The following is a 25,666-nucleotide window of genomic DNA, read 5'->3' on the forward strand; positions in this document are numbered from 1 at the left end:
ATACAGCGAGAGCGCAGACCGCCTTGGCGGTTGACATATGCTACCGTTGCCGTGTAGTCTGTCCGAACTAACACGTGCTTGCCCTGGATCAATGGCTGAAACCTCCGCAGGGCAAGCAGAATTACCAACATCTCGAGGCAGTTGATGTGCCAATGCAGTCGCGGGCCAGTCCACAAGCCGGCGGCAGCGTGCCCATTGCAAACAGCGCCCCAGCCCGTTTTGGAGGCGTCTGTCATGACCACGATGCACCTGGAGACCAGTTCTAGGGGAACACCTGCCTGTAGAAACGAGAGGTCGGTCCAAGGGCTGAAAAGACGGTGACAGACCGGTGCCATGCCCATCTCGGGAATCGAGTCTGAAGCCAGTGCTGAAGCAGTCTCGTATGCATCAACCCGAGCGGGGTGGCTACCACTGAGGATGTTATATGCCCCAGGAACCTCTGAAAAAGTTTCAGTGGAACCGCTGTTTTCTGTTTGAATGTCTTCAAACAGGCCAGCACCGACTGGGCGTGCTCGTTCGTGAGGCGCGCTGTCAAAGAGACAGAGTACAACTCCAAACCAAGGAAAGAGATGCTCTGAACCGGGAGGAGCTTGCTCTTTTTCCAGTTGACCCGAAGCCCTAGTCGGCTGAGGTGTGAGAACACCAAGTCCCTGTGTGCACACAACATGTCCCAAGAGTGAGCTAGGATTAGCCAGTCGTCGAGATAGTTGAGAATGTGAATGCCCACTTCCCTTAAAGGGGCAAGGGCTACCTCTGCGACCTTCGTAAAGATGTGAGGAGACAGGGACAGTCCGAAAGGGAGGACCTTGTACTGATACGCCTGACCCTCGAATGCAAACCACAGGAAGGGTCTGTGTCGAGGTAGGATCAAGACGTGGAAGTACGCATCCTTCAGGTCTACCGCCGCGAACCAATCTTGATGCCGGACGCTCGCCAGAATGCATTTTTGGGGCTGAGTCGGACAGTCCGGACCAGCCATCGCGACGGATTGAAAAGTGCAAGCCACGCATCCAAGTTCCGCGCAAGGGGGACCAAGGGGACAACGTCGTCGGACATACCAGCAGGTGGGGCCTCATGGCGGAGTGGAGCTCGAGGTGCCACGCCACGTCGTGGCCGTGCTGAGTCTAGGGACATCGAAGCACTTACCTGGCTCCTTGTGACCACCCCAGAACAGCCTGGGACGGGGGAGGAAGAGGCCTGTCCTCGTAACCCGTGGAGACTGTCACATCAGGGGCAGCTGTGTGCCACAGCTGGGCGATCAGGGGCGGGAAGACCACCGCTGGAGCGCCAATCCTGCAAGGAAAAACCTGTGGACAGTAGTCGTGATGATGACCGTGCACACTGGGTATGTGACCCAGGGAAGAAGGAAACCACTCTTTTGCTGAACTGTTGGGTACCGCAGCCAATTGGGCATGCGGCGAAATCAAACAAAAAGCAACAAAAGATTCTCCACCCGGCCCTCCACCGGGGGATGGAGTGGTCTTCTTACCAGCTCCAGGTGAGTGGGTTTCTTTGGCCCTGGGTCGCCCGTCTCAGGGGCGCTTTGAAGACCTCCGTGGGTTCTTAGCGGCCGACTGTGAGACGGGTGGCGTCTGCTTCCTGCGGTGGGCTCCACGCCGGGGCCAGGCCGAAGGGGCGGGCTGCAGCGGAGCCGGTGCAGTCACCGCAGGGGGACGCCCTTGGCGACGAGCAGACGGGGTGCGGGATCTTGAGCCGCGCCGGGGCAGGATATGCCGGACAGCCTCCGTCTGCTGCTTCACCATCGAGAACTGCTGGGCAAAGTCCTCGACGGTGTCGCCGAATAGACCAGCCTGGGAAATGGGGGCAGCAAGGAACTGTGTCTTGTTGGCCTCACCCATCTCGACCAGGTTGAGCCAAAGGTGGCGCTCCTAGACCACTAATGTGGCCATCGTCCACCCGAGAGACCACGCCGTGACCTTTGTCGCTTGGAGAGCGAGGTCGGTCGCCGAGCGCAGTTCCTGCATCAGATCTGGGGCAGAACTACCCTCGTGCAGTTCTTTTAGTGCCTTGGCTTGGTGGACCTGCAGGAGAGCCATGGCATGCAGGGCAGAGGCGGCTTTTCCAGGAGCGCAGTAGGCTTTAGCCATCAAGGACGACGTGAACCTACAGGGCTTGGACGGGAGCTTTGGGTGTCCGCGCCAGGTGGCGGCGCTCTGCGGGCAAAGGTGCACCGCGAGTGCCTTATCCACCGGGGGAATCGCCATATAGCCCCTGGCCGCCCCGCCATCGAGGGTAGTGAGGGCAGGGGAACTGAGGAATCGGGGCTGGGCAGTAAAAGGTGCCCCCCACGATTTCGTCAGCTCCTCGTGCACTTCTGGGAAGAAAGGCACTGGAGCGGGGCGTGGCTGCTTTGAGCGGCGCCGCGAGCCCAGGAACCAATCATCGAGCCGCGAGGGTTCAGGGGACAGCAGAGGGTTCCACTCTGCTGCCCGGGAAAGCATGTAACATCTCTGCATCAGCCTGTGACTGGGCAATCGTCCCCGAGGGGGGGAGACCAGCTGAGGCTTCTGCATCCGACTGGACAAGCCCGCTCTCCGATGCTGTGCTCAAGAGCTCATCATCTTCACGGGCTCCGAACAAGAGGCCAGACTCGCCATGAGACGAGCCGGGGGACTCATCTGGAAGCCCAACTGGGGCAGATGAGCGTGCTGGGGAATGGGAGGTCCGCGGGGGGATACCCGGTGGAGGCGATCCCACTGGGGTCCCCAAATCGCCCCCAGTGCTGGCCGCGCTGGCTTCATACCCGTAGGTAGAAGGACTGAGGTGGGGAGCCGCTGGGGTAGCCATGGTCATGTTCTCGCAGTGAGAACATGAACCATCCACGAATGCTGCCTCCGTGTGGGTCGTGCCCAGACACGAAAGACAGCGATCATGACCATCTGAAGTTGAGAGATAACGACCGCAACCAGAAATAACACACAATCGGAAAGGCATCTTTAAAAAGACGCGTCTTTAAAAAGACGTTCCATATGTGCCGCTCTTTTAGAGAAATATACTCTTTTAGAGAATTAAACTCTTTCAGAAAATATACTCTCTTTTTTCTGCCGAAGCACCCAGGGGCGTTCTCTCTGCAGTGCACCAGTGCAGAGGAGGGAGAAGCTGCTGAAATGCGGCGTCAGATCCAGCAGAGGTGAATGAACAGTAGAAATTCAGCTCAATGAGCATGACCGTTCGACTCCGAAGATAAAATCTGAATGAGTGGTTGCATACCAGCTCCTTTTATACCCGTATGTCCGGGGGAGTGGCATGCAAATACCACTCGCCAATTTTCACTGGCCTTTTATCAAAGACCAGAGGTGTCTCGGGCTCCCAAGAGTGACCCCTAGTGTCACTATATCGACACAACATCGAGTGAGTGACAGATAGGGAACTGGAATTATTAATGACTCGTTTCAGGTGTTCAGAATAGGTTCTTTGTTTTGGTTGTCAATAACTCGTATTATTTTGTAACACTTTGATTTTTGAAACTTTGCAGACTTTTTTACATTCACAAACAGCTATATAACACACTACATGAAAGGTAATATTTGAAAAACCATAATAGGTGCTCTTTAATCACAACAAATACATTATGAACAAAATATATTTTTTCAATAAACAATTTTTATCATAGGTATTTTATGCACCAAACACTGTACTGACATTAAAAAAAAGGGAAATTGTAAAGCTTTTTTCACTGGGTCTCAGGAACTTATGGTAAGATGACATCATAATAGCTTGTAATGTAAAATAATAAGATTTTTATAATGACAGAGCGGGCTGCATATATGAAAATACACATAAATATTAGTTCACACTTAAAATATATCTTCTAAAATGTATATGTTAGAATTATCAAAGCTCTGTGATTTTTGTTGTTGTTGTGGGCATGAATGGAATGTAATGGTGATTGAGAGATATACCTCAAAAGCCTGTTGTATCATATTTGATACATGGATTTCAAAGGGGGGTTTTCAATAAAATAATATTCAAAATTTTAACCAAACACAATTTGCTTATATTCAGCAAATACTCATTTTAAAATATCAGTAACAATATAATCATTACTGTCACTTTTACTTTACTGTCATTTATCACAACATCAGATTCACTTTTTGCGCAAGTCCGCAACCATTTTAAATAGATCAATATAAATATGTGAAACTTACATACCGTGGGTTATTTGGCCTGCAGCTTGAACAGAGTGAAACAGGAACTGTCAAACGTTGTGTATCATATTTGATACAAACAGCTTTATAGGGTTAAATTGTCTCTTGAGAATGATTGCCAGATTAAGCACCACTTCAACAATTTTCAACCTCATGAAAATATTCCACCCCACAACATTTGAGGAAGTTATGACATTTATACTCTACAGATGGCTTCAAGCTACAATAATGTTATTATTGCATGCAAAAGTATCTATTTTAAGAGTGCTAAGTGATACACCGGTCCCCTTTTGCAGCGACTTAAAAATCAGTCTACGACAACAGGTGGAAAAATACCAATACAAATTAGATCATACACAACTGTAAATATTAACATAATAATTGTCACAAGATTTGCAGAGGTAGGACCCAAACACAGAGTTAAAAAATAAAGGATATTTTTAAACAACCAAAAAGGCAAAAACAAACATATCCTCGTAGGGGGAAAACTCCATCCAGCGCAGGCAATCCTCTGGAGCTGGACTGGGGCAGACAAATAGGGACCAGGACCGACCGGAACCGACACAAGAGATTACAAACAGAACTGACATGAGACACGAAACAAGATGAACTGGCACTGGACAGCACACATGACTAGACTAAAATAGGGAGAGAAATCAAACAGGATAACAGATAGGGCAGGTGTAACTAATGAACAAATAATAAGCAAACAAGGAGGTGGGGTATGATGCAAGACTGAGAGACACGTGGCAATACAGAAACAAAACAAGGCCATGTGCTCTCACAAGAGCCAAGACAACAGACAACATGCGCTCATGCCAACCGACAGATAAGACGAGAGAATGCACGGCATCGCTAACAAAGCAATGCCATGCATTCTCACACTATGGTAGGAACTCCGTGCCAAAACCCAAGCGTCCGACCAACCAACAGTCCGACCAAACGTCTAACCGAACGTCTGACCAAACGTCTTGTGCTTTGAGCGTCTTACACAGCGGGTGACCCACGTGACGACCTGATGTAATGTCAACTTCTTGAAATTAGCTGTTTTTTTACTAGGTAAGGAGCCAAGCTGTTGTTTAAAGACTATAAATGGACAATATCAAATCAAATCAAATCACTTTATTGTCACACAGCCATATACACAAGTGCAATGGTGTGTGAAATTCTTGGGTGCAGTTCCGATCAACATAGCAGTCGTGACAGTGATGAGACATATACCAATTTACAATAACATCAAATTAACACAACGCAATTTAAACATCTGTTATACATAATTAAACTCGACTTAAAACATCAAATTAACACAATTTAAACATCTGTTATACATAATTACACTCAACTTAAAACATCAAATTAACACAACACAATTTAAACATCTGTTATACATAATTACACAACTTAAAACATCAAATTAACACAACACAATTTAAACATCTGTTATACACAATTACACTCAACAATATACAATAATAACATACATTGTACAGTATACAATATGCTGTTTTTTTGTTTTTTTTTTTTGTTTTTTACTATATAGATACTATATAGATACACATTATTCAATAAAAATTAAAATATATATGAAAAAAGTATATATATAGAATGTACAGTATTGTACTGTATTGACATTCAGGCTGTCGGTTGATAGTCAGTTGTTAAGAGAGACATAATATAATGACAGTAATATAATTTATGACAGTCCGGTGTGAGATAAAAGAGTAATAAAGTGCAGGGCTGATGTATTTTGATCGTGGGAGATCAAGAGTTCAGAAGTCTGATTGCTTGGGGGAAGAAGCTATCATGGAGTCGGCTGGTGCGGGTCCTGATGCTGCGATACCGCCTACCTGATGGTAGCAGTAAGAACAGCCCATGGCTCGGGTGGCTGGAGTCTCTGATGATCCTCCGAGCTTTTTTCACACACCGCCTTGTATATATTTCCTGGAGGGAGGGAAGCTCACCTCCGATGATGTGTTTGGCAGTTCGCACCACCCTTTGCAGTGCTTTGCGGTTGTGGGCAGTGCTATTGCCGTACCAGGTGGAGATACAGCCAGTCAGGATGCTCTCCACAGTGCAGGTGTAGAACCGTGTGAGGATGTGGCGGTTCATTCCAAACTTCCTCAGCCGTCTCAGGAAGAAAAGGCGCTGATGAGCCTTCTTCACAACGACTTCAGTGTGGACGGACCATGTGAGTTCCTCAGTGATGTGGACACCCAGGAACTTGAAGCTGCTGACTCTCTCCACTGGTGCTCCATTGATGGTGATTGGACTGTGTTCTCTGTCTTTTCTCCTGAAGTCCACCACAAGCTCCTTTGTCTTACTGACGTTGAGGGAGAGGTTGTGCTCCTGACACCAGTGTGTCAGAGTGTGCACCTCCTCTCTGTAGGCTGTTTCATCATTGTCAGTGATCAGACCTACCACCGTCGTGTCATCAGCAAACTTAATGATGGCATTGGAGTTATGTGTTGCCACACAGTCATGTGTGTACAGGGAATACAGTAGTGGGCTGAGAACACAGCCCTGCGGGGCTCCAGTGTTGAGGGTCAGTGATGAGGAGATGTTGCTGCCTATTCTAACCACCTGGCGTCTGCTTGACAGGAAGTCCAGGATCCAGCTGCACAGCGAGCTGTTTAAGCCCAGAGCCCGGAGTTTCTCATCTAGCTTGGAGGGCACTATGGTGTTGAATGCTGAGCTGTAGTCTACAAACAGCATTCTCACATAAGTGTTCTTTTTTTCCAGGTGGGAGAGAGCAGTGTGTATTGTAGATGCAATGGCATCATCAGTGGAGCGGTTGTTGCGGTAAGCAAACTGCAGCGGGTCAAGATTGAGTGGTAATACAGAGCAGATATAATCTCTGATTAGTCTCTCAAAACATTTGCTGATGATGGGGGTCAGAGCAACAGGACGCCAGTCATTTAAACAAGTTATTTTCGATTGTTTTGGAACAGGCACAATGGTGGATGTTTTAAAGCATGTGGGGACTACAGACAAAGAGAGGGAAAGGTTGAAAATGTCCGTAAAAACACCAGCCAGCTGGTTCGCGCACGCTCTGATGACGCGGCCCGGAATGCCGTCTGGACCCGCGGCTTTGCAGATATTCACCCGTCGGAAGGATCGGGTTACATCCGCTACAGAGACGGAGAGTGAACTAACCTCTGTAGCTTCGGCCGTGAGAGCTCTCTCCGCGAGGGCGGTGTTATTTCCCTCGAAACGAGCATAAAAAGTATTTAGCTCATTCGGTAGAGAGGCAGCGGTGTTCATGGCGGAGTTTTTATTCCCTTTAAAGTCCGTGATGATGTTAATTCCCTGCCACATGCTTCTAGAGTTGGTGGTGTTAAACTGTCCTTCAATCTTACTCCCGTACTGGCGTTTTGCTGTTTTGATAGTTTTTCGGAGGGCATAACTGGCTTGTTTATGCTCCTCCGCGTTCCCGGAATTAAAAGCGGAGGTCCGCACATTAAGTGCCGCGCGAACATCGCTGTTGATCCACGGCTTCTGATTCGGATAGATTCGCACAGTTCTGGTCGGAATCACTTCCTCTACACACGTTCTGATGAAGCACATTACGCTATCAGCGTAAAGCTCGATGTCGTCATCAGAGGCGGACCGGAACATCTCCCAGTCCGTGCGATCAAAACAGTCTTGTAGCGTAGAGTCTGATTGGTCCGACCAGCACTGGATCGTTCTGAGGGTGCTTCCTGTTTCAGTTTCTGCCTGTAAGCAGGCAGAAGCAGAATGGAAGAGTGGTCCGATTTGCCAAATGGTGGGCGGGGGAGGGATTTGTAGCCATCCCGGAACGGAGAGTAGCAATGGTCCAAAACCCGGTCCCCTCGTGTGTTGAAACTAATGTGCTGGTGATATTTTGGTGCGACTGATTTTAAACTGGCTTTATTAAAGTCCCCGGTCACAATGAACGCGGCCTCAGGGTGCGCGGTTTCCTGCTCACTTATACTTCCATACAGTTCCTTGAGTGCCCGGTCTGTGTCGGCTTGTGGTGGGATGTACACAGCAGTGATAATGACCGCTGTGAATTCCCTCGGTAGCCAGAATGGTCGACACAGAAGCATAAGAAATTCCAGATCAGGAGAACAGAAAGACTTGATGGAATGTACGTTCCTCTGATCACACCAGGATTTGTTGATCATAAAACATACACCACCTCCTCTAGTTTTACCTGAGAGGTCTTTCGCTCTGTCCGCTCGGAGCATGGAGAACCCCGCGGGTTCAATGGCTGAGTCTGGAATCTCCGCAGACATCCAAGTTTCCGTAAGGCAGATAACGCAGCAGTCCCTCGTCTCTCGTTGGAAAGAGATCTGCGCTTTCAGCTCGCAGAGCTTGTTATCCAGAGACTGAACATTTGCCAGTAGAATAGTGGGTAGCGGGGGTCGATTTGCGCGGCGTCTTACTCTGATGAGAACGCCGGCTCTGTTTCCCCTTTTCCTCCTGCGTTTCCGCGGCCGTGCTGCCCAGACAAAGGGCTCTGCTTGCGTGTTTGTAAACAGCGGGTCGGCATTGAGGAATGTGAAGTCCGGTTTACGGTGTGAGATCGCTGAGCCAATGTCCAAAAGTGTTTGTCTGTCGTAGACAATAAGGCAGACAACATCCAAGACAAAAAACATAAGAATTGTAAACAAAACAAACAAACCATTGCTATGTTGTGTCGGAGCTCGCAACGCAGCAGCCATACTCGGCGCCATCTTGAGTCCAATAGGAATAGGAATACAGGAACTAGATGTAGATATTATATACCTAAAACAATACTCAACCATTTTTCCTGCGTCCTGCTGTACTTCCCTAAATACACATTTAGAGAAAGGTGTTGCAGGCTATTCTAAGTCATTCTGATTGATGAACTGATAGCTGTAAAAAGCTACCACCTGTCTATCATGACTTTCTCTGATAATTTTGAAAGGACCTTACACACCACATTCCATGACAGAAGGATCTAAAGTTCTATTTTCATTTTTCAAAGGCAATGTGTGTGTGTGTGTGTGAGAGAGAGAGTGTGTTACTTAAAGAGAGCAAACATACTGTACATACATACATACTTACAAAGTCTTAATTCATGTCTTTCTATTTTTTCATATTATTTTATTATTCACACATCATTTTTATATAATCATTTTTTTAACTCATTTTTCATATTGTTATTTGTCAAATTGCTTAATTTTATGTTGTGTGCTATATTGTCTCACAAGTTAGAGATAAAGAGTTTCAATTTCAAGGTCTTCAATGTCATGGGACGATGTTGTGAAGAAGTAATTGTCCATTGACTTTGCATGATATAGTAACACTTGTTGAATTTGTGCTGGTCCGAGAAAGTCAGACTGAGCATTGAGAAAGACGCAATTAAGATTATTAAATAAATTCTGCTCATTTTTACCAACACTTTGTCTCCTGCCTTCTTCTGTATTCCCCCTGCTGATATTCTAAGCATATCATTGAATACTGTACATGGCATCACATCTTTGTCTATAGGCTATATACATATAGCAGGATAAGGTTACATAATTAAAATTAAGTAAAGAAATAAATAGATAACATTTAAAATACAAATAACAAAACACTCAAATGAATAAATTGTTGATTATTGTTATTTGCACAGACACCAGTATTCATATTGATAATTATACATCTCAAATTGATGCCTATCAATCCATCATTCTATATATAGTCAGTCTCTGTATCCGTCTTTCCAGGAAATCTAGAGAATCTCCAGATGTCATGTGCAGCTTTAAGAGAGCCTTTAGAGCCTTCTTTCACAGTTTCTTGGCCAGATGACCTTTCCTTCTCCTGGATCTCTTCTGAGCTTCCGAAGTTTTGTCTGTAAAACATATTCATATATACCCCCATTTTCTGATGAATATTTCTGTTTTCTTCCCAACAATAAACATGTTTCTATCATTGTTCACATTTGTAGTACTCTGCAAAAGTCTCAGGCACATTAGATGGTTCACAGAAACATTTGTCTTAAGATGGTTATTTTCTATCTTTTGCTTTAGTGTGTCAGTAGGAAATATCAGTTTTAGATTTTAACATCTTTAGCACATAGAACAAGAAGCCATACTATAAATCTGGGATTATATGAAGCAATTAAGGCAACCTAAATCCATAGAACTGTGTCAAGTTTTTCATGAATCTTGGAACACCCTACCTGCCAACATTGTTGAAAAACTTTGTGCAAGTGTACCTAGGAGAATTTGTGTGGTTTTAAAGGCAAAGCATGGTCACACCAAATATTTATTTAGCTTTTTTATGTTTACTGCACTTTGTATGAAGGTATCTGATTAATAAAAGCTATTATGACATTATTTTTGAAAACACACTTTACAGCATTTTTCAGAAATGCCTAAAACCTTTACACAGTACTGTATATTAAACTTTTCATAAACAGTTTAAAGCAGTTCAGAAACTTTTCAGGATTAATTTTAAAAGCTAATACATTGACACCATCTTCTGGACAATAAAGGCACTACATTATACAATAGTACAATAATGTAATTCTTAAAGCTACACTTTGTAACTTTTTTTTTTTTTGTTAAAAAACAACTAAATGTTATTAATGAGAGAGTGCAACAAAAATCCATCTTCCAAACCATGTCTTACCCAAATACACTTTGGTAAACCTTTAATAATGATTTATATTTTAGAGCTGTCGGGACGGATTTTGCGAGAAATTGCATACATATGTCATTCGCCCGTGCGTGTCACGTTATATCCATACACAGAGAAAATAAGATCCGGCTACTGTAGCGCGTGTGTGGGAGTAGCTGAAGCTGAAAGTTTGCTGTCACAATGAATAAGAAAAATTTACCATGGATCATTCAAAACGGCAAACCTCCGGGGAATCACCGGTTGTTAAAACAAAGAAACCCTGAACAGAGTCTACAAGCAAAAAGGGAAAGCGACAGAGTCTGTAATCAAACCCGAATCAACATCGGCTTGGATTTTCAGAGGTGGTGACAACTCCGAGATCTGAACGGATTTAAAAGCGACCCAGAGATGGCTTTTGTCTTACTCAACAGTTAAGATATTTTATTGATATGGTTTATGTATAATTGTGTAATCACACACGTCTGTGTAGTGAAATACAATAATTATACTGTAATCGGTGCAGAACTTTTCACTTGCTAGCACACGTGTGTATTTTGCTTTATAACGGCAATAATTTATATAAATAAATCCTTTAGACCTAGGCTCGCCAAGGACATGTGAGTCTTGAAATAATGTTGACTACTGGTTGGTAACAATGACAATAGTTACTACCGTGGTCTATACTGTGGTCCAGAATATCCTGCAGTTGCAATAACCTTATCAGACTAGCAATCATTGTGTCTAATGTTAACAAACGATTGCTTAACTTTTGTTACGTCATTTATTTCAAAACAACAATGTTTCCAATAAGTCAAAACAACAGCATAAGATATGGCCGATCGTTTGTATTATTACCAAAACAACGTACTTCCGCAAGACACATGCAGTTTTATTTTTTAACCGCTTGAGGGCCAAAAGTTACATAGTGTAGCTTTAACTACAGTATATCAAACTTATAAGGTAAAATGGTAATATTCCTGCTAACACACGACGTACCAGTTACATAATTTATTCATCCTTTTTGGTAATTTCATGACTTACTAATAGGCAACGTAACTGCAACATCACATGCTCGTAGTTTCATTACCATTATATGACCAATTCACAACGTCATATTTACGTCCTCCTAATGTTGCAAGCTTACCCAGAACGGTCCAGTTACTTAATATATTCGTAACATTTTGGGAATTCCATGACTTACTGACAATGTAACTGCAACGTCATGAGCCCATAATTTCATTACCATTAAATAATATTTTTTTTTTACATTCTCCTATGTGATCCCAAAAAACAAAACAAAGGTCCAGTCGCGACACAGGAAATTTGTATTTCTATGAAAATGTATTTGTATTGTAGCAGTTTAATAATTGCTATCATTCAAGTTTTGTACACCTGTATTTGGATGACTGACAGGAAAGAATTAAACCTCACAAAATGTGTCATTTTAAAACATAATGTTTACATTCTAATTAGGATTTCATGCATTATTTGCTTTTGTATCTGTTTACTTTACAGTCTCAGATGATTCATTATTTGTACTTTAAATATTCTGAATCCTCTGCAAAATATAAGAGCATGCATGTCAAATTCAAGTAAAAAAAAAAAAAAACAATACCAGTGATTTGATTTAGATCTGTTGGGAGACATCCACAAAATGTGCATAAATCAAGTGCCTACATATTTACACAATAACAAATTGAAACCACAATAACTTTGTAATGTGTTATGATGAGCAGAATTTGCTATTTAAAATGTAAAAAGTCTTCAGTCGCAACATAGAAAAAGAAAATCTCTTTGTTGCTTTTCGCAAAGTTAAAACATATTTAACATGATACGAATAAACAATGATCTTTTAATATAGTGATGGATGGTAAATACACAATACATACTGTAATGGATGTAATGGAACTGCTTCTGACTTGACCATTTGTTTTTCTGAGGTAAGACATTTTTATTTTACAATAACACAATATATATATATATATATATATATATATATATATACACAGGTGCATCTCAATAAATTAGAATGTCGTGGAAAAGTTCATTTATTTCAGTAATTCAACTCAAATTGTGAAACTCGTGTATTAAATAAATTCAATGCACACAGACTGAAGTAGTTTAAGTCTTTGGTTCTTTTAATTGTGATGATTTTGGCTCACATTTAACAAAAACCCACCAATTCACTATCTCAAAAAATTAGAATACATCATAAGACCAATTAAAAAAAACATTTTTAGTGAATTGTTGGCCTTCTGGAAAGTATGTTCATTTACTGTATATGTACTCAATACTTGGTAGGGGCTCCTTTTGCTTTAATTACTGCCTCAATTTGGCGTGGCATGGAGGTGATCAGTTTGTGGCACTGCCGAGATGGTATGGAAGCCCAGGTTTCTTTGACAGTGGCCTTCAACTCATCTGCATTTTTTGGTCTCTTGTTTCTCATTTTCCTCTTGACAATACCCCACAGATTCTCTATGGGGTTCAGGTCTGGTGAGTTTGCTGGCCAGTCAAGCACACCAACACCATGGTCATTTAACCAACTTTTGGTGCTTTTGGCAGTGTGGTCAGGTGCCAAATCCTGCTGGAAAATGAAATCAGCATCTTTAAAAAGCTGGTCAGCAGAAGGAAGCATGAAGTGCTCCAAACTTTCTTGGTAAACGGGTGCAGTGACTTTGGTTTTCAAAAAACACAATGGACCAACACCAGCAGATGACATTGCACCCCAAATCATCACAGACTGTGGAAACTTAACACTGGACTTCAAGCAACTTGGGCTATGAGCTTCTCCACCCTTCCTCCAGACTCTAGGACCTTGGTTTCCAAATGAAATACAAAACTTGCTCTCATCTGAAAAGAGGACTTTGGACCACTGGGCAACAGTCCAGTTCTTCTTCTCCTTAGCCCAGGTAAGACGCCTCTGACGTTGTCTGTGGTTCAGGAGTGGCTTAACAAGAGGAATACGACAACTGTAGCCAAATTCCTTGACATGTCTGTGTGTGGTGGCTCTTGATGCCTTGACCCCAGCCTCAGTCCATTCCTTGTGAAGTTCACCCAAATTTTTGAATCGATTTTGCTTGACAATCATAAGGCTGCGGTTCTCTCGGTTGGTTGTGCATCTTTTTCTTCCACACTTTTTCCTTCCACTCAACTTTCTGTTAACATGCTTGGATACAGCACTCTGTGAACAGCCAGCTTCTTTGGCAATGAATGTTTGTGGCTTACCCTCCTTGTGAAGGGTGTCAGTGATTGTCTTCTGGACAACTGTCAGATCAGCAGTCTTCCCCATGATTGTGTAGTCTAGTGAACCAAACTGAGAGACCATTTTGAAGGCTCAGGAAACCTTTGCAGGTGTTTTGAGTTGATTAGCTGATTGGCATGTCACCATATTCTAATTTTTTGAGATAGTGAATTGGTGGGTTTTTGTTAAATGTGAGCCAAAATCATCACAATTAAAAGAACCAAAGACTTAAACTACTTCAGTCTGTGTGCACTTGAATTTATTTAATACACAAGTTTCACAATTTGAGTTGAATTACTGAAATAAATGAACTTTTCCACGACATTCTAATTTATTGAGATGCACCTGTATATATATATATATATATATATATGTGTATGTATATATTTAATTTATAACACAATATAAAAATGTCTTAAGTTATGAACATAACACTAGAATATTTCTATATTTACATAAAGCCTGACAGAATCTCGTCCAACAGCAGATAAACAGGACAATGAGTATTTCTGAGGCACTTTTTTACTTCTGCTGCATCTGACAGGAGAGGATGTTTTTCTGAGGTAAAACACTTATTACTTCACAACAAATATACGATTTTTATTAAATACATACTGTAATATGGTGTGTAAAGGTTCCTTGATGTTTGGAAAGACGCTAAATACATAAAACCTGTTTTTTACCATTATTTAGTAGCAGTGGAGTTGCCAACTGGAGAAGACAGCAGCTGCACCTCCGTGTCAAACAACCAGCTTTAATCACCTGAAATGTCTGCTTACATTATGACAAATGTTTATAATGGAAGTGTATTATACAGGATAAGCATTTATGTATGTAAATATGTTTGATGCTATTCGTTAAAATAAATGTATGCATAATAAAATATATGGACATAATTTGATGTTCCAGTATATTTTCAGAGTTTGGACATGAACTTTATTACCACCTGATTTTGAAATCTCAAATCTGCAAATTTTTAGACTTTGCGCTGAAAACAGACGTACTTTTGAAACGTCTTAGCGCAATGACCTATTTCTCAGGAAATGAGCAAATTCTGCACTTCATTAACATACAATACACACAGTTTGCTTGAATACACCCACAGATAGTGCAAACACTCCCATCCACGCCCACTTGCGCTTTGTGCTGACGCTAAAATTACGCTTAGAATTAGTGTTGTCATGAAAATTATACAATACGTTGCGCACACGTTGTGCGCGTTGTGATGCATCTAGCGCAGTCACAAAAATAGAGCCCTGAGACATATACTAATCTGTCCAATACTATCCTATATACTGTGACCTGCTTTATTTATGATATTGTTTAGGGAGACTTGCATTAAACACCTTTTCACAGCTTCTTAAATAGGACAGGATAATTCAGGACAATTGTTATATATTTCTTTTTACTTTTAAATTGATTAGGAACCATTCAGTATTTAAACTTGCATGTTATTAAAACGAGTGTTCTAACATGTGACCAGCATCCTTAATGATTTAGTGATTCAGACTGATTTTTATCCATTTATTTTATATTCGTCTCTGTTTGTGAATTAATGCATTTAAAATTTCCTTGATTTTGGTTAATTTTCTTTTAACAATGCTCAGTAAAGAGTCTTGCTGTTGGTTTAACTTGCAAGAGAAGGAGAAAACTGTACTAGACCAGGAGAGTATTACCAGTAGTTGGGTAGCACAAACAAATCAAAAGAATGTTTATTAACCCATGCTACTTTTAGCTCCTTTATCTGTTATGATAAGACAGTTTGCAACAATATTATAGTAAAGCATATTTTTTAACTGTGTAACTGTGCTCAGTCCTGAAGTGTTTGCTGAAACATGCAGACATCTAAATAAAAATTTAGAAATCAAATTGGATTTCTCTGACATAAGGGTCCTGTGCATAATCTATAGAATAGTTTCTTAGGTATATTTCTGTCAAGTATTAGCACAGAATATGGCCTGTAAGTCTGCCCAGCTTGAATGTATAGTTTATATGCCAGCAGCCATATCACCCTGTAGCAAAAGACTGGTTGCCCACTGAAGCTAAGTAGGGCTGAGCCTGGCCAGTACCTGGATGGGAGAGCTCCTGGGAAAACTGTGGTTGCTGCTGGAAGAGGTATTAGGGAGTCCAGCAGGGGGTGCTCTCCCTGTGGACTGTGTCGGTCCTAATGCCCCAGTATAGCGATGGGGATGAGATGTTAAACTCAGGTCCTGACACTCTGTGGTCATTGAAAGTCCCAGGACACTTCTTGAAAAGAGTAGGGGTGTAACTCTGATGTCCTGGCCAAATTCCCCCATAGGCCCTTCTCAGTCATGGCTTCCTAATAATCCCCATCCATTAATTGGCTGTATCATTCCATTCTCTCTCCTCTCCACCAACAGCTGGTGTGTGGTGAGTGTGTTGGTGCACTATGGCTGCTATTGACTTATCCAGGTGGATGCTCCACACTGGTGGAGGTTGAGGAGAGTCCCCTGTTCACTCTGTAAAGCACTTTGAGTGTAATGTCAGAAAAGTGCTATATAAATGTAATGTTATTCATTTGCCATCTGTTTTAGGACTTGCTTGTTGCATAAACATTTGATCGAGCCTTTCTTGCTGACATCATGATGAAAGAAGATGGGGTCAGGGATGGAGTTCACCATCTGTTAAATGAATAGGCTTCGTTTAACATTAACTTTACCTGCCACTCATCCATGTTTTTGAACATTTATGACCCTGATTTTTCAGAATATTTGAAGCACCTCTTGAAATTTTTGAATTCTATTAAATCTTTAGCTGTCCAGAGTCATTGTTTGCATACACAACCAAAGCCATGCCAAGCAAGATATATTGCAAGGGGAAACAATAGCTTATAACAATAGCTAGACATTATAGCTTATCTAGTTTTACATACTTTACATAGACGTTTTGGGGACATTTTGGAGTAAAACCCTATCAGTGTGTCCAATTTATCTCTAGATCTACCCTAATTTTACAGCTCTGCTTGCCTTAAAACAATTTTTCCAATATTACACAATGTTGGTACACTGCTTCTACAAATTTTGCTTTAGGCAGAAAAGAAATTGTGTATGGCTGTGTATACGGCATAATATTTTTAGGAACAATCATCAGAGCCCCACACTGTGTCAGTTTTGGCACCAACAGCAGACAGTCAGCTAACCTTGCAAAATGCAATAATGTTATAGATACTGGATGAAATATTCTTTTTATGGCAAAGAATGGGATTTGATGGGTGTTGATGGGATTTTGTATTCCGACGATCCTGTGTTTCATGAACAAAAGCATCTGATTTTGTAAATCTGAAGTTGCATAACATCTTGCATAACATTTGATCTACTTTTAAAAACAGTTCAGTTATCTTCTAGCCCAGTTATTATGTGCTGTATTGGCTTTAACAAATTTAAGGAATGTTCTGGGTTTGACTTTGATAAACCTTACAGTACACACTGTTTTAAAAGTATACAGTTTTAAAAGTATACAGCATATTCTTGTAATAGTGTTAACCAGAAATGTTAAAATCACTTAACATTATGTGCAAAATAATACCCAATCTTCGCATAATGTGTGCAAAGAAACTAGAAAGGGATGGAAGTGCCGTAATTATCCGCAAAGTTCTGTTAACATGGAATCCACCCACAGGAATTATAATGGTAACACATAAAAAAAAAAGGACTATTGAGACAACTTTACATCTCATATAACACACTTTTGTATAGAAGATTTAAATGATTTAAATTCTGGCTTTAGTACAATTTAAGCTCAATCGACAGCATTTGTGGCATAATGTTGATCAGCACAAAAACTTATTTGGATTTGTCCCTTCATTTCTTTAAAAAATTGAAAAATCTGTTTCATTACAGTGAGGCACCTACAATGAAAGTGAATGGGGCCAATCCATAAACTGCTTCAAAAGTATAGCCAAAACGCAAACAATATGTGTGTTAACATGATTTTAATGTGATAAAATCATTACTAAGCTTTTCTATGTGAAGTTATGGCCAATTTTATATCTTTGTTGCCATGACAACGTAAAGCAATAAATCCCTAAACCTTAAAAATGATGATTTATACAACTTTACAGCTCAAATAATACACAAGTTTTATAAGAAGAATTAATGTAAGTGCTTTTATAAAATTATAAGCTTCACATTTCTGCCTTTAAACCCTCCAAAAATTCGCATTCACTTCCATTGTAAGCACCTCACTGTAACCTCGATTTTTATTTTTTTAAAGAAAAGTAGGAAAGAGTCAAAAGTATTTTCTGTGGTAATCAAAAATATGCCACAAAGATGTCAACTGAGCTTAACTTATATTGAACCCAGAATATTCCTTTAAAATAAGTGGTTTAACAAATATAACCTTCTAATTTTTTTGTTTTTTAACCTCCAAAATGCATTGCCTCAAATACTTCTATTTTAAGTGCATTACTGTTAACACAATTTTTATTTGCTCCTACAAACAGGGAAAACTTTTTTTTATAACGAATAGCACAATGTGACAATCAATAGCATGTGGTGCAAAAATTCTGCAATAATTAAGTCTGCAATATAAAGAAAACAAAATAGCCACTCTATATGTGTGTATGTATGTATGTGTGTGTATGTACATATGTGTATAATTCGTTTTTATTTTTTATTATTATCTATGTCTTGCTGCTGTTTTTGTATTGTTTTTGTATGGTTGTACACTGGAAGCTCCTGTCACCAAGACACATTCCTTGTATGTGTAAGCATACTTGGCAATAAAGCTCATTCTGATTCTGATATGTTTCTAAATTGATTATTAAAGCTGGTCTAACACATAACACATATTTTTCCATGCTGATGTTCTGAATAATTTCCTCCTAAAGCAGGCACCTCAGAGTAGATATAATTTGAAAACATGTCACACCTGTAGTCTTTTGTATACATCATCAGTAAGTTAATGTCTGGGCTGATGTTTCAGTTCTAGTGACTTGTCTATAATATATTATTGATTAATACAACAGATCTCAGTCAGAGTCCTCTCACACTGGCCTGTACCTAATACAGTCCCAGCATGATCCCTTGTTTCATCCATGCATCACCGCACAAGCATGGCCCTCTAAAAACAAGAGCAAGGTAATTGCTTTTAGGTGTAAAGGGAAATTTTGAGCCCCTTGTGGCAATCTTTCACAGACAATTAAGCTTGTTGTCTCCTTGATCGACAGTCTGTACTGAAGGAGCAATCAATTTCATTCCAGAAGCAGCTGACTGGAGCAGTGTTTTTTTTTTTTAAACAAGTCACTTATCCACAGATGCATGATGCAAGATTTTGTATTACAGACAAAAGCTTTCTTAGAAAGGTAAACACAGTGTACTGTCTACAATAAAGAGGTGTAGATTACAAAAAGAGATTATGGATCCATAATCTACTAAACATACACTGCAATGTTTATGGTACGTGTTTACTATGAGAGTGTTGTTGACTAATAAATTCTAGTGAGATGTGACAGTAATCAATTACTGCTCCACCGGTCCTGATCAGATATCACCGTGTATAAAAGTCAACGTGAAATGGCGTTTGCAACCCATTTTACTTCCATTGTACTGTATATTCCAGGGTATATACTCAATCTGACATATTTCCAAGTGAAACAGGATATTCAATAGGTAATAATCTAGGGTGGGACTTTTTTTTATTTGTCTGGATTGTGAAAAGTGGGTATTACATACTGTACCAGAATGGAGCCCAGTAGCTGGAAGGGAAATGCTGAAAAAAGCAGCATGATCACATGGAAAATCAACATGTTGCCTTGAAAATTAAAGTACCCTGAAATCAATCCCATTCATCTGAATTACTGACAAGCACCATACCCCATCAGACATTTTTGCATCAATGCAAATGTGAACACATTTCCCTCTCGCATTACTACACAGGTTCTGGTCTTGTGCAAACTATAGGAATTAATTACGGTCACATAAACAATGGAGATTTGCAATTTGGAGGTTGCAGTTTGGCTCTAAACTTACATTTTTACATTTTAGGTTTGGGATTTGGGTTAGGGGTAGAGTTAATTAAATATGCATTCCTGTTGACAGTATTATATATTTTACAACTAGAAATTTAACTTGCTTTTGGCGCCACCCTGTGGACATTTCAACTAGAAACTGGAGCTCACACTTGCCCATACATTTAATAGCACTTCCAGCTTCGGCCACTGGGGGGCAGTGATCTGAATTTCGGTAAGCACAGACCGATTTCAGTTCACAGACTGATTCACAAACTTTCAACCAACTGTTGAAGAATTTACAGTGTAAACAGCCTGGAAAAATTAAAGGAATTGGTGACGCAGGCCGAAAATGAAAGTCATTTCAGAAGCAGAGCAAGTTACTAAATTTTGATGAAATACTACGAAGACATGTTTTTTTTTGTTGTTGTTGTTTGGAATAAAATTAACTGATGAAATGTTCACAATTAGGCCAGGAACATGGATTTAGAAAGTAAGGATCAATTTTGATTTACCCAACATAATGTTTAGATTGTTTTGATCAATTTGGTCCTCCCGTTTTGAGGGGCACTCCGAATAGGAGCATCTGCCAAATCATGTTTGCTTTTGATGTCTTCAATTGCCAGATACGTCCATCGATTGATTGCCAGATTTATCTTTTATGTACAGGTCAGCTGTGCATTTATCTTCGGTTGTGGAAAAACAAATAGTTTGTATACTGTGATATAATAAAATTCAAGTTCAATGTTCACACTCTTAAGACATGTTCAAAGGTTCTGCTTTATCGGTTTGTTCAGATCAGGCTTTTAATAAGTTGGCAAATGTTTGGAAAGCTGTCTGAGGAGTTTGGTTGGCTCCAGATGTCAAGAGGACCAATCCAACCACCAAAGCATACATTCAAATTGCATTTAGTTGGTTGGAAAGTTTTGGCTATTTCAGTTGGATACCCAAGTCTGAAGCCATGTCCTAGCACTTGATAACACTGAAAGAAATAATTGAAAAATCAGACACAGTCCTTCATGGGAGCTTTTGGGGTCTGATTCAATGTGCCAAAGCGGAAAACTTTCCGAGTTCTGTTGCACATGTCAGGTTATTCTCTTGTTTTCTAGACATTTTCCTTACCACAACCTCAAACCTGGAAAGGACAGCTTGAGAAGTTTATCACTGAGTTGTCAGGACAAAGAATGTATGGCATATCCTGGAGATAACACTGCCATCCTACTCAGACACAATTACCCTCCACGCCAACATTCCTCTCAGAATCCAGCCATGCTTCGAAAATGATCTTCACTGAGGACATTGACCCACCACCAAATAACAGGGATGTTTCTCACCAGATATTTTGCATTTACTTCATATATCTACCGAGGAGAGATGAAGGATAAAAAAGTACTAGTCCAGGCACATGGTAAGATTGATAGAGGTAATCTTTTCTCTATGTGGATATCTGGATAGGGATTTTGGTGATCCACTGATGAAATACATGACATCCCCTGAGCTTTACTTTTTTTTATTATGTGCTGCACTCTGAAGGGTAGGCAGATCTGTTTTACAGATAATTGACCATCTGAAGAATGGGCATTTTGATGTAAAACTGACTTGAACTTAAGGTTGAATTGCACAGCTGCAGTCAATTATCAGCCTGTTGTGGTCAACATGTCCTGCCTTGGAGATGTACTCGCATTAATACACACCATGTGTCCACCAAGTTCATGCATCAGCCTCTAATTTTGACCAAAAACTCTAAGGCAATCATGAGACTAAATAGATTTAGAAAGAAATATGTATCACTTTGTCGTTCCATTGTTAATATTATCACATTGTTTTACAACATATCTGATGACATCCGTATCTCCTTAATAAAATAAAGATGTCTTCAAATAATGCAATGCTTTCATGAAGGGAGATATGACACATGACATATTGAGATTTGAGATTGAGGGAGCAAGAGAGAGCATTTGTCTAAAAATAGCATACAGAAATCAATGCATGAGGACTATGACGACCTCCAGAAACAAGAGCAATACACTGCAAAAAAAAAAAAAAAAAAAAAACGTTCTTAAAGAGTTAATGCACCCAAAAATGAAAATTCTCTCATCATTTACTCACCCTCATGCCATCCCAGATGTGTATGACTTTCTTTCTTCTGCAGAACACAAATGAAGATTTTTAGAAGAATATTTCAGCTCTGTAGGTCCATACAATACAAGTGAATTGTGATCAGACCTTTAAGGCTCCAAAAAGCACAGACAATCGTAGTAAAAGCAATCCAAATGACTCCAGTGGATAAATGAATGTCATCTAAAGAGATACGATCACTTTGGGTGAGAAACAGTTCAATATTTAAGTCCTTTTCACTATAATTGTTTACTTCCGGTCACTCTCCTATGTGCATCTACGAGGGCACTCGGCTCCCTCTGCCTCTCACGTGACGTAAGCACATTGGCATGTTCACGCGAGAACTGACGTGATACAATTGGAAGTGCAGCTCAATTTGTTTACAAGAGAACGCTGTTCACAAGCTTCATTGGTTTTGCTTTTATTTCAACATCCCAGCATGCTTACATCACGTGAGAGGAGGAAGGAACCAAGTTCCATCTTGAAAGCACACCGGAGAGCAACCTGGAAGTAAACAATTATAGTGAAAATTACTTAAATATTGATCTGTTTCTCACATTAATTTAAACACTGGAGTCATATGGATTACTTTTACCAAGACTGTCTGTGCTTTTTGGAGCTTTAAAGTGCTAATCACCATCCACTTGCATTGTATGGACCTACAGAGCTGTAATATCTAAACATCTTTTAACTTCCTATTCTGTTTGGTCATTTTTGACAGAAATAAATTTTTTAATGTAATAAAAAAAAAATTTTTGTTTATCTGAGCTGTACAAGATTTAATGACTTTCCCTCCACTTTACTTGATTCCATAAGTCTAAGTGGTAGTTTAAAAAAAAAAGTGACACCTTTTTTTGTTTGCAGCCAAAATTTGTCAAATACAATATATCAATCAGCCACAATGCAGAACAAATACACACAGAAATTAAGGGGTGAGACTAACACAGCCAGAATGCAAAACGCAGAACACAAACGCGCACATGCACGCACTCATACAGAGAACAAAGAACAAAGTCTGAGTCTTCTGTTTTATACACTCATTGAATTTTCACAGTCCATTTGCTGTTTATTACTGTTCATTTTCTTGACATTATTATTAATTGATTTTAAGTTATTTCATTTTTGATGTTTGAAATAAATGATTGGTAACAATATGATTTTTTTTATGTCTTTATAACACCATGTCAAGTTTGAATTTAAGCATAATATGACATTATTACAAAAACTGACACTTCAAAACAGTTACAAAACAACAAAACCAAATGCTAAACTTTGACAAATAATAGTTTGATGTCTGTATATATCCTAATCCATAACTTAGCATAGAACACTGCAGCCATCTACTGGCTATTATTGTCATAACATGTCATGTTATTTTTCTTTTTCCAGCAGATGGCAGCAATCTACCCTTAAAACAGGACACATTGTCATATTTTCTTCATGTTTCAACTAGGTTTTTACTGTAGTAAAAGTTAACATAAATTTGCTTATTTACACATGGAAATGAATGGTGAAATCGAGGAATTTTTAAATAAATAAGATCAAAACAACATAAAATCCCAAAAGAAGTGCAAAATTGTATGGTTTTTACTTCAGGTAAGAAGAAATGTTATAATTTCTTTAAAGGTGCAATATGTAACAATTTTCATGTAATATTCGCCTTTTTTTTTTTTGCCAATGTGTGAACGGCTTGTAATGCAACTTAAAAAATGAGCCCTTCCTGGACTTCCTAGGTTGCCTTTTAAAGCCTGTAGACTGATTTTTATGTGAAGGGAGCGGGTCGCTTTTGCCGGGAAAATCCAAAGGATGTGACGTTTATGCACGCTCCCGAGAGCCTTGCCTCAGACAGTATTAGCTTCTCTTCCGCTATTCAACAGCGACAACAAACTGCAACACTAGGTAACGTTATCTTAGAGATGGAATCCAGCAAACGTAATTATTCCACAAGGTAAACTACAATAACACATGAAATGAATGCTAGACAATGTTCAAGATAATGCAAAAAGACCCCTTCATTAGTGTAATGTAACTTGGTTATACAGAAAATATATACATTATTGTTATAAAACAATAGCGCATCGATATATCAAAATGACAGTTGTGATGGAATCTCATCAATACTGAATTGTGTCAACATATTTATAATGTACAGTATATTTTATAAACAGCTACTGTCATCATCCACCAGATTTAGCTAACAGTTATTGATAAAGCTGGCTAGCTAGCTAACGCCGACAAAGGCTATTGTATAAATGCAGTCTATGTATCATGCAAAGAAAAGTGATTACTTCAAACTACAGTCTCGCATAGCCAGACCTATATCCACACTTTGTTTTAGCCCTGTTCCAGCACTGGAGAGTCAAATATAATATACAGTCTCAAAGTTTGTAGTAAAACAATCATAACTGTGTAATTTTAAGTATGATACCTCATCTGTCAGCATGATGCCGGTGAATCATGTTGTCTCAAACAAGTACATTACGTCATTGTTTTGGTCGATGCTCGCGTCCCTATGGAGTGTGTGCACGAGCACAAGCACGAGCAACAGGCTGCAGTTCACTTAACGGCCACAGGTGTCAATAATAACAAGTGTTTCTGAATCTTACATACTGCACCTTTATCTAAAAAAAAAGAAGTTACACCTGTACTGTGACCACTGGAAAAAATGACCGTGAACAGCACAGTAGCTGTCCTACTTGATCAGAATAGGAGGGTAACAAGATAAAAAAAATAAAATAAAATAAAATAAAACACGAGAAGCTAAATGAAATCTAACAAAATTCAGTGGGGTTTCTGTTTAAACAGAAAAACAATCTATTTGCTAATGGGGTAAGAAACATAAATGTCTTTTGCCTTTGAATCCAGTTCTTTTTTGTTTTCTTACCCCATTGACATTTTTATTATTATTATTATTATTATTATTATTATTATTAAAAATAAATTGTACTAAATTATGTGAGATTTCTCTGAAAACAAGACAAAATGTCTTGTCATTTTGTTTCTCAAGTAAATTTATTTTGTTTTAAGAATGTTTAGATATTTTTAATTGGGAAAACAAGAAAATAATACTCAGTAAGAAAATGTTTTTTATTATTTTTATTTTTTTTTTATAGTAGAATATATAAAGATGTACTGTATTGTGACTTAACAGAGGCAAGGGCAGGGTGAAACAGGGATAGATAAGTATTATTTTCTGAAAGCATATCTTTAGAATACAACTATAGATCTTTAAAAACATTTATTTATAAGACATGTGAACCTGCGTTGCTGTTGTGAACTCCAGGAGTTGGTTTAATTGGGTTACAAGGTCAGAGGCGTGACATAGTAGGTAGTGCATAAAAAACAAGTGTTGTCAGATTCCGTCAGATTAAATTAAAACGCATTTATGTGGGTCAAGCTTTATACTTGGGTGGACGTGAAGGTGCACGCGGATCCGTTCATTTAGATTATGCTGCCGTCTAGTGTATGTTATGAGGCCTACACAGGTGTCTGTTCTAACCGTGGCAAGCCTTTTTTTAAAGTAAAGTTCTTTAAAAAGACCAATGTTACCCAGTCTGCTTCTGTTTATTGTTCTTT

General features: G+C 39.9%; 1 protein-coding gene across 2 annotated transcripts in view; it reads left to right on the forward strand.

The window, feature by feature from the left end:
* LOC127420532 (endothelin-1-like) overlaps positions 1-10,634 on the forward strand; it is a 32,357-nt gene extending 21,723 nt beyond the window's left edge. For both annotated transcript variants that reach the window (XR_007893821.1, XM_051662897.1), the window contains one exon: positions 9,869-10,634. Coding sequence is in view for 1 of the 2 variants with exons in the window: in XM_051662897.1 (XP_051518857.1) it covers positions 9,869-9,950 (82 nt within the window). In the remaining variant the exon portion in view is untranslated. The remainder of the gene's footprint in view (positions 1-9,868) is intronic.
* The last annotated feature ends 15,032 nt before the right edge of the window (positions 10,635-25,666 follow it).

Source organism: Myxocyprinus asiaticus, chromosome 29, assembly GCF_019703515.2.
Source record: "Myxocyprinus asiaticus isolate MX2 ecotype Aquarium Trade chromosome 29, UBuf_Myxa_2, whole genome shotgun sequence".
Taxonomy (NCBI): Eukaryota; Metazoa; Chordata; class Actinopteri; order Cypriniformes; family Catostomidae; genus Myxocyprinus; species Myxocyprinus asiaticus.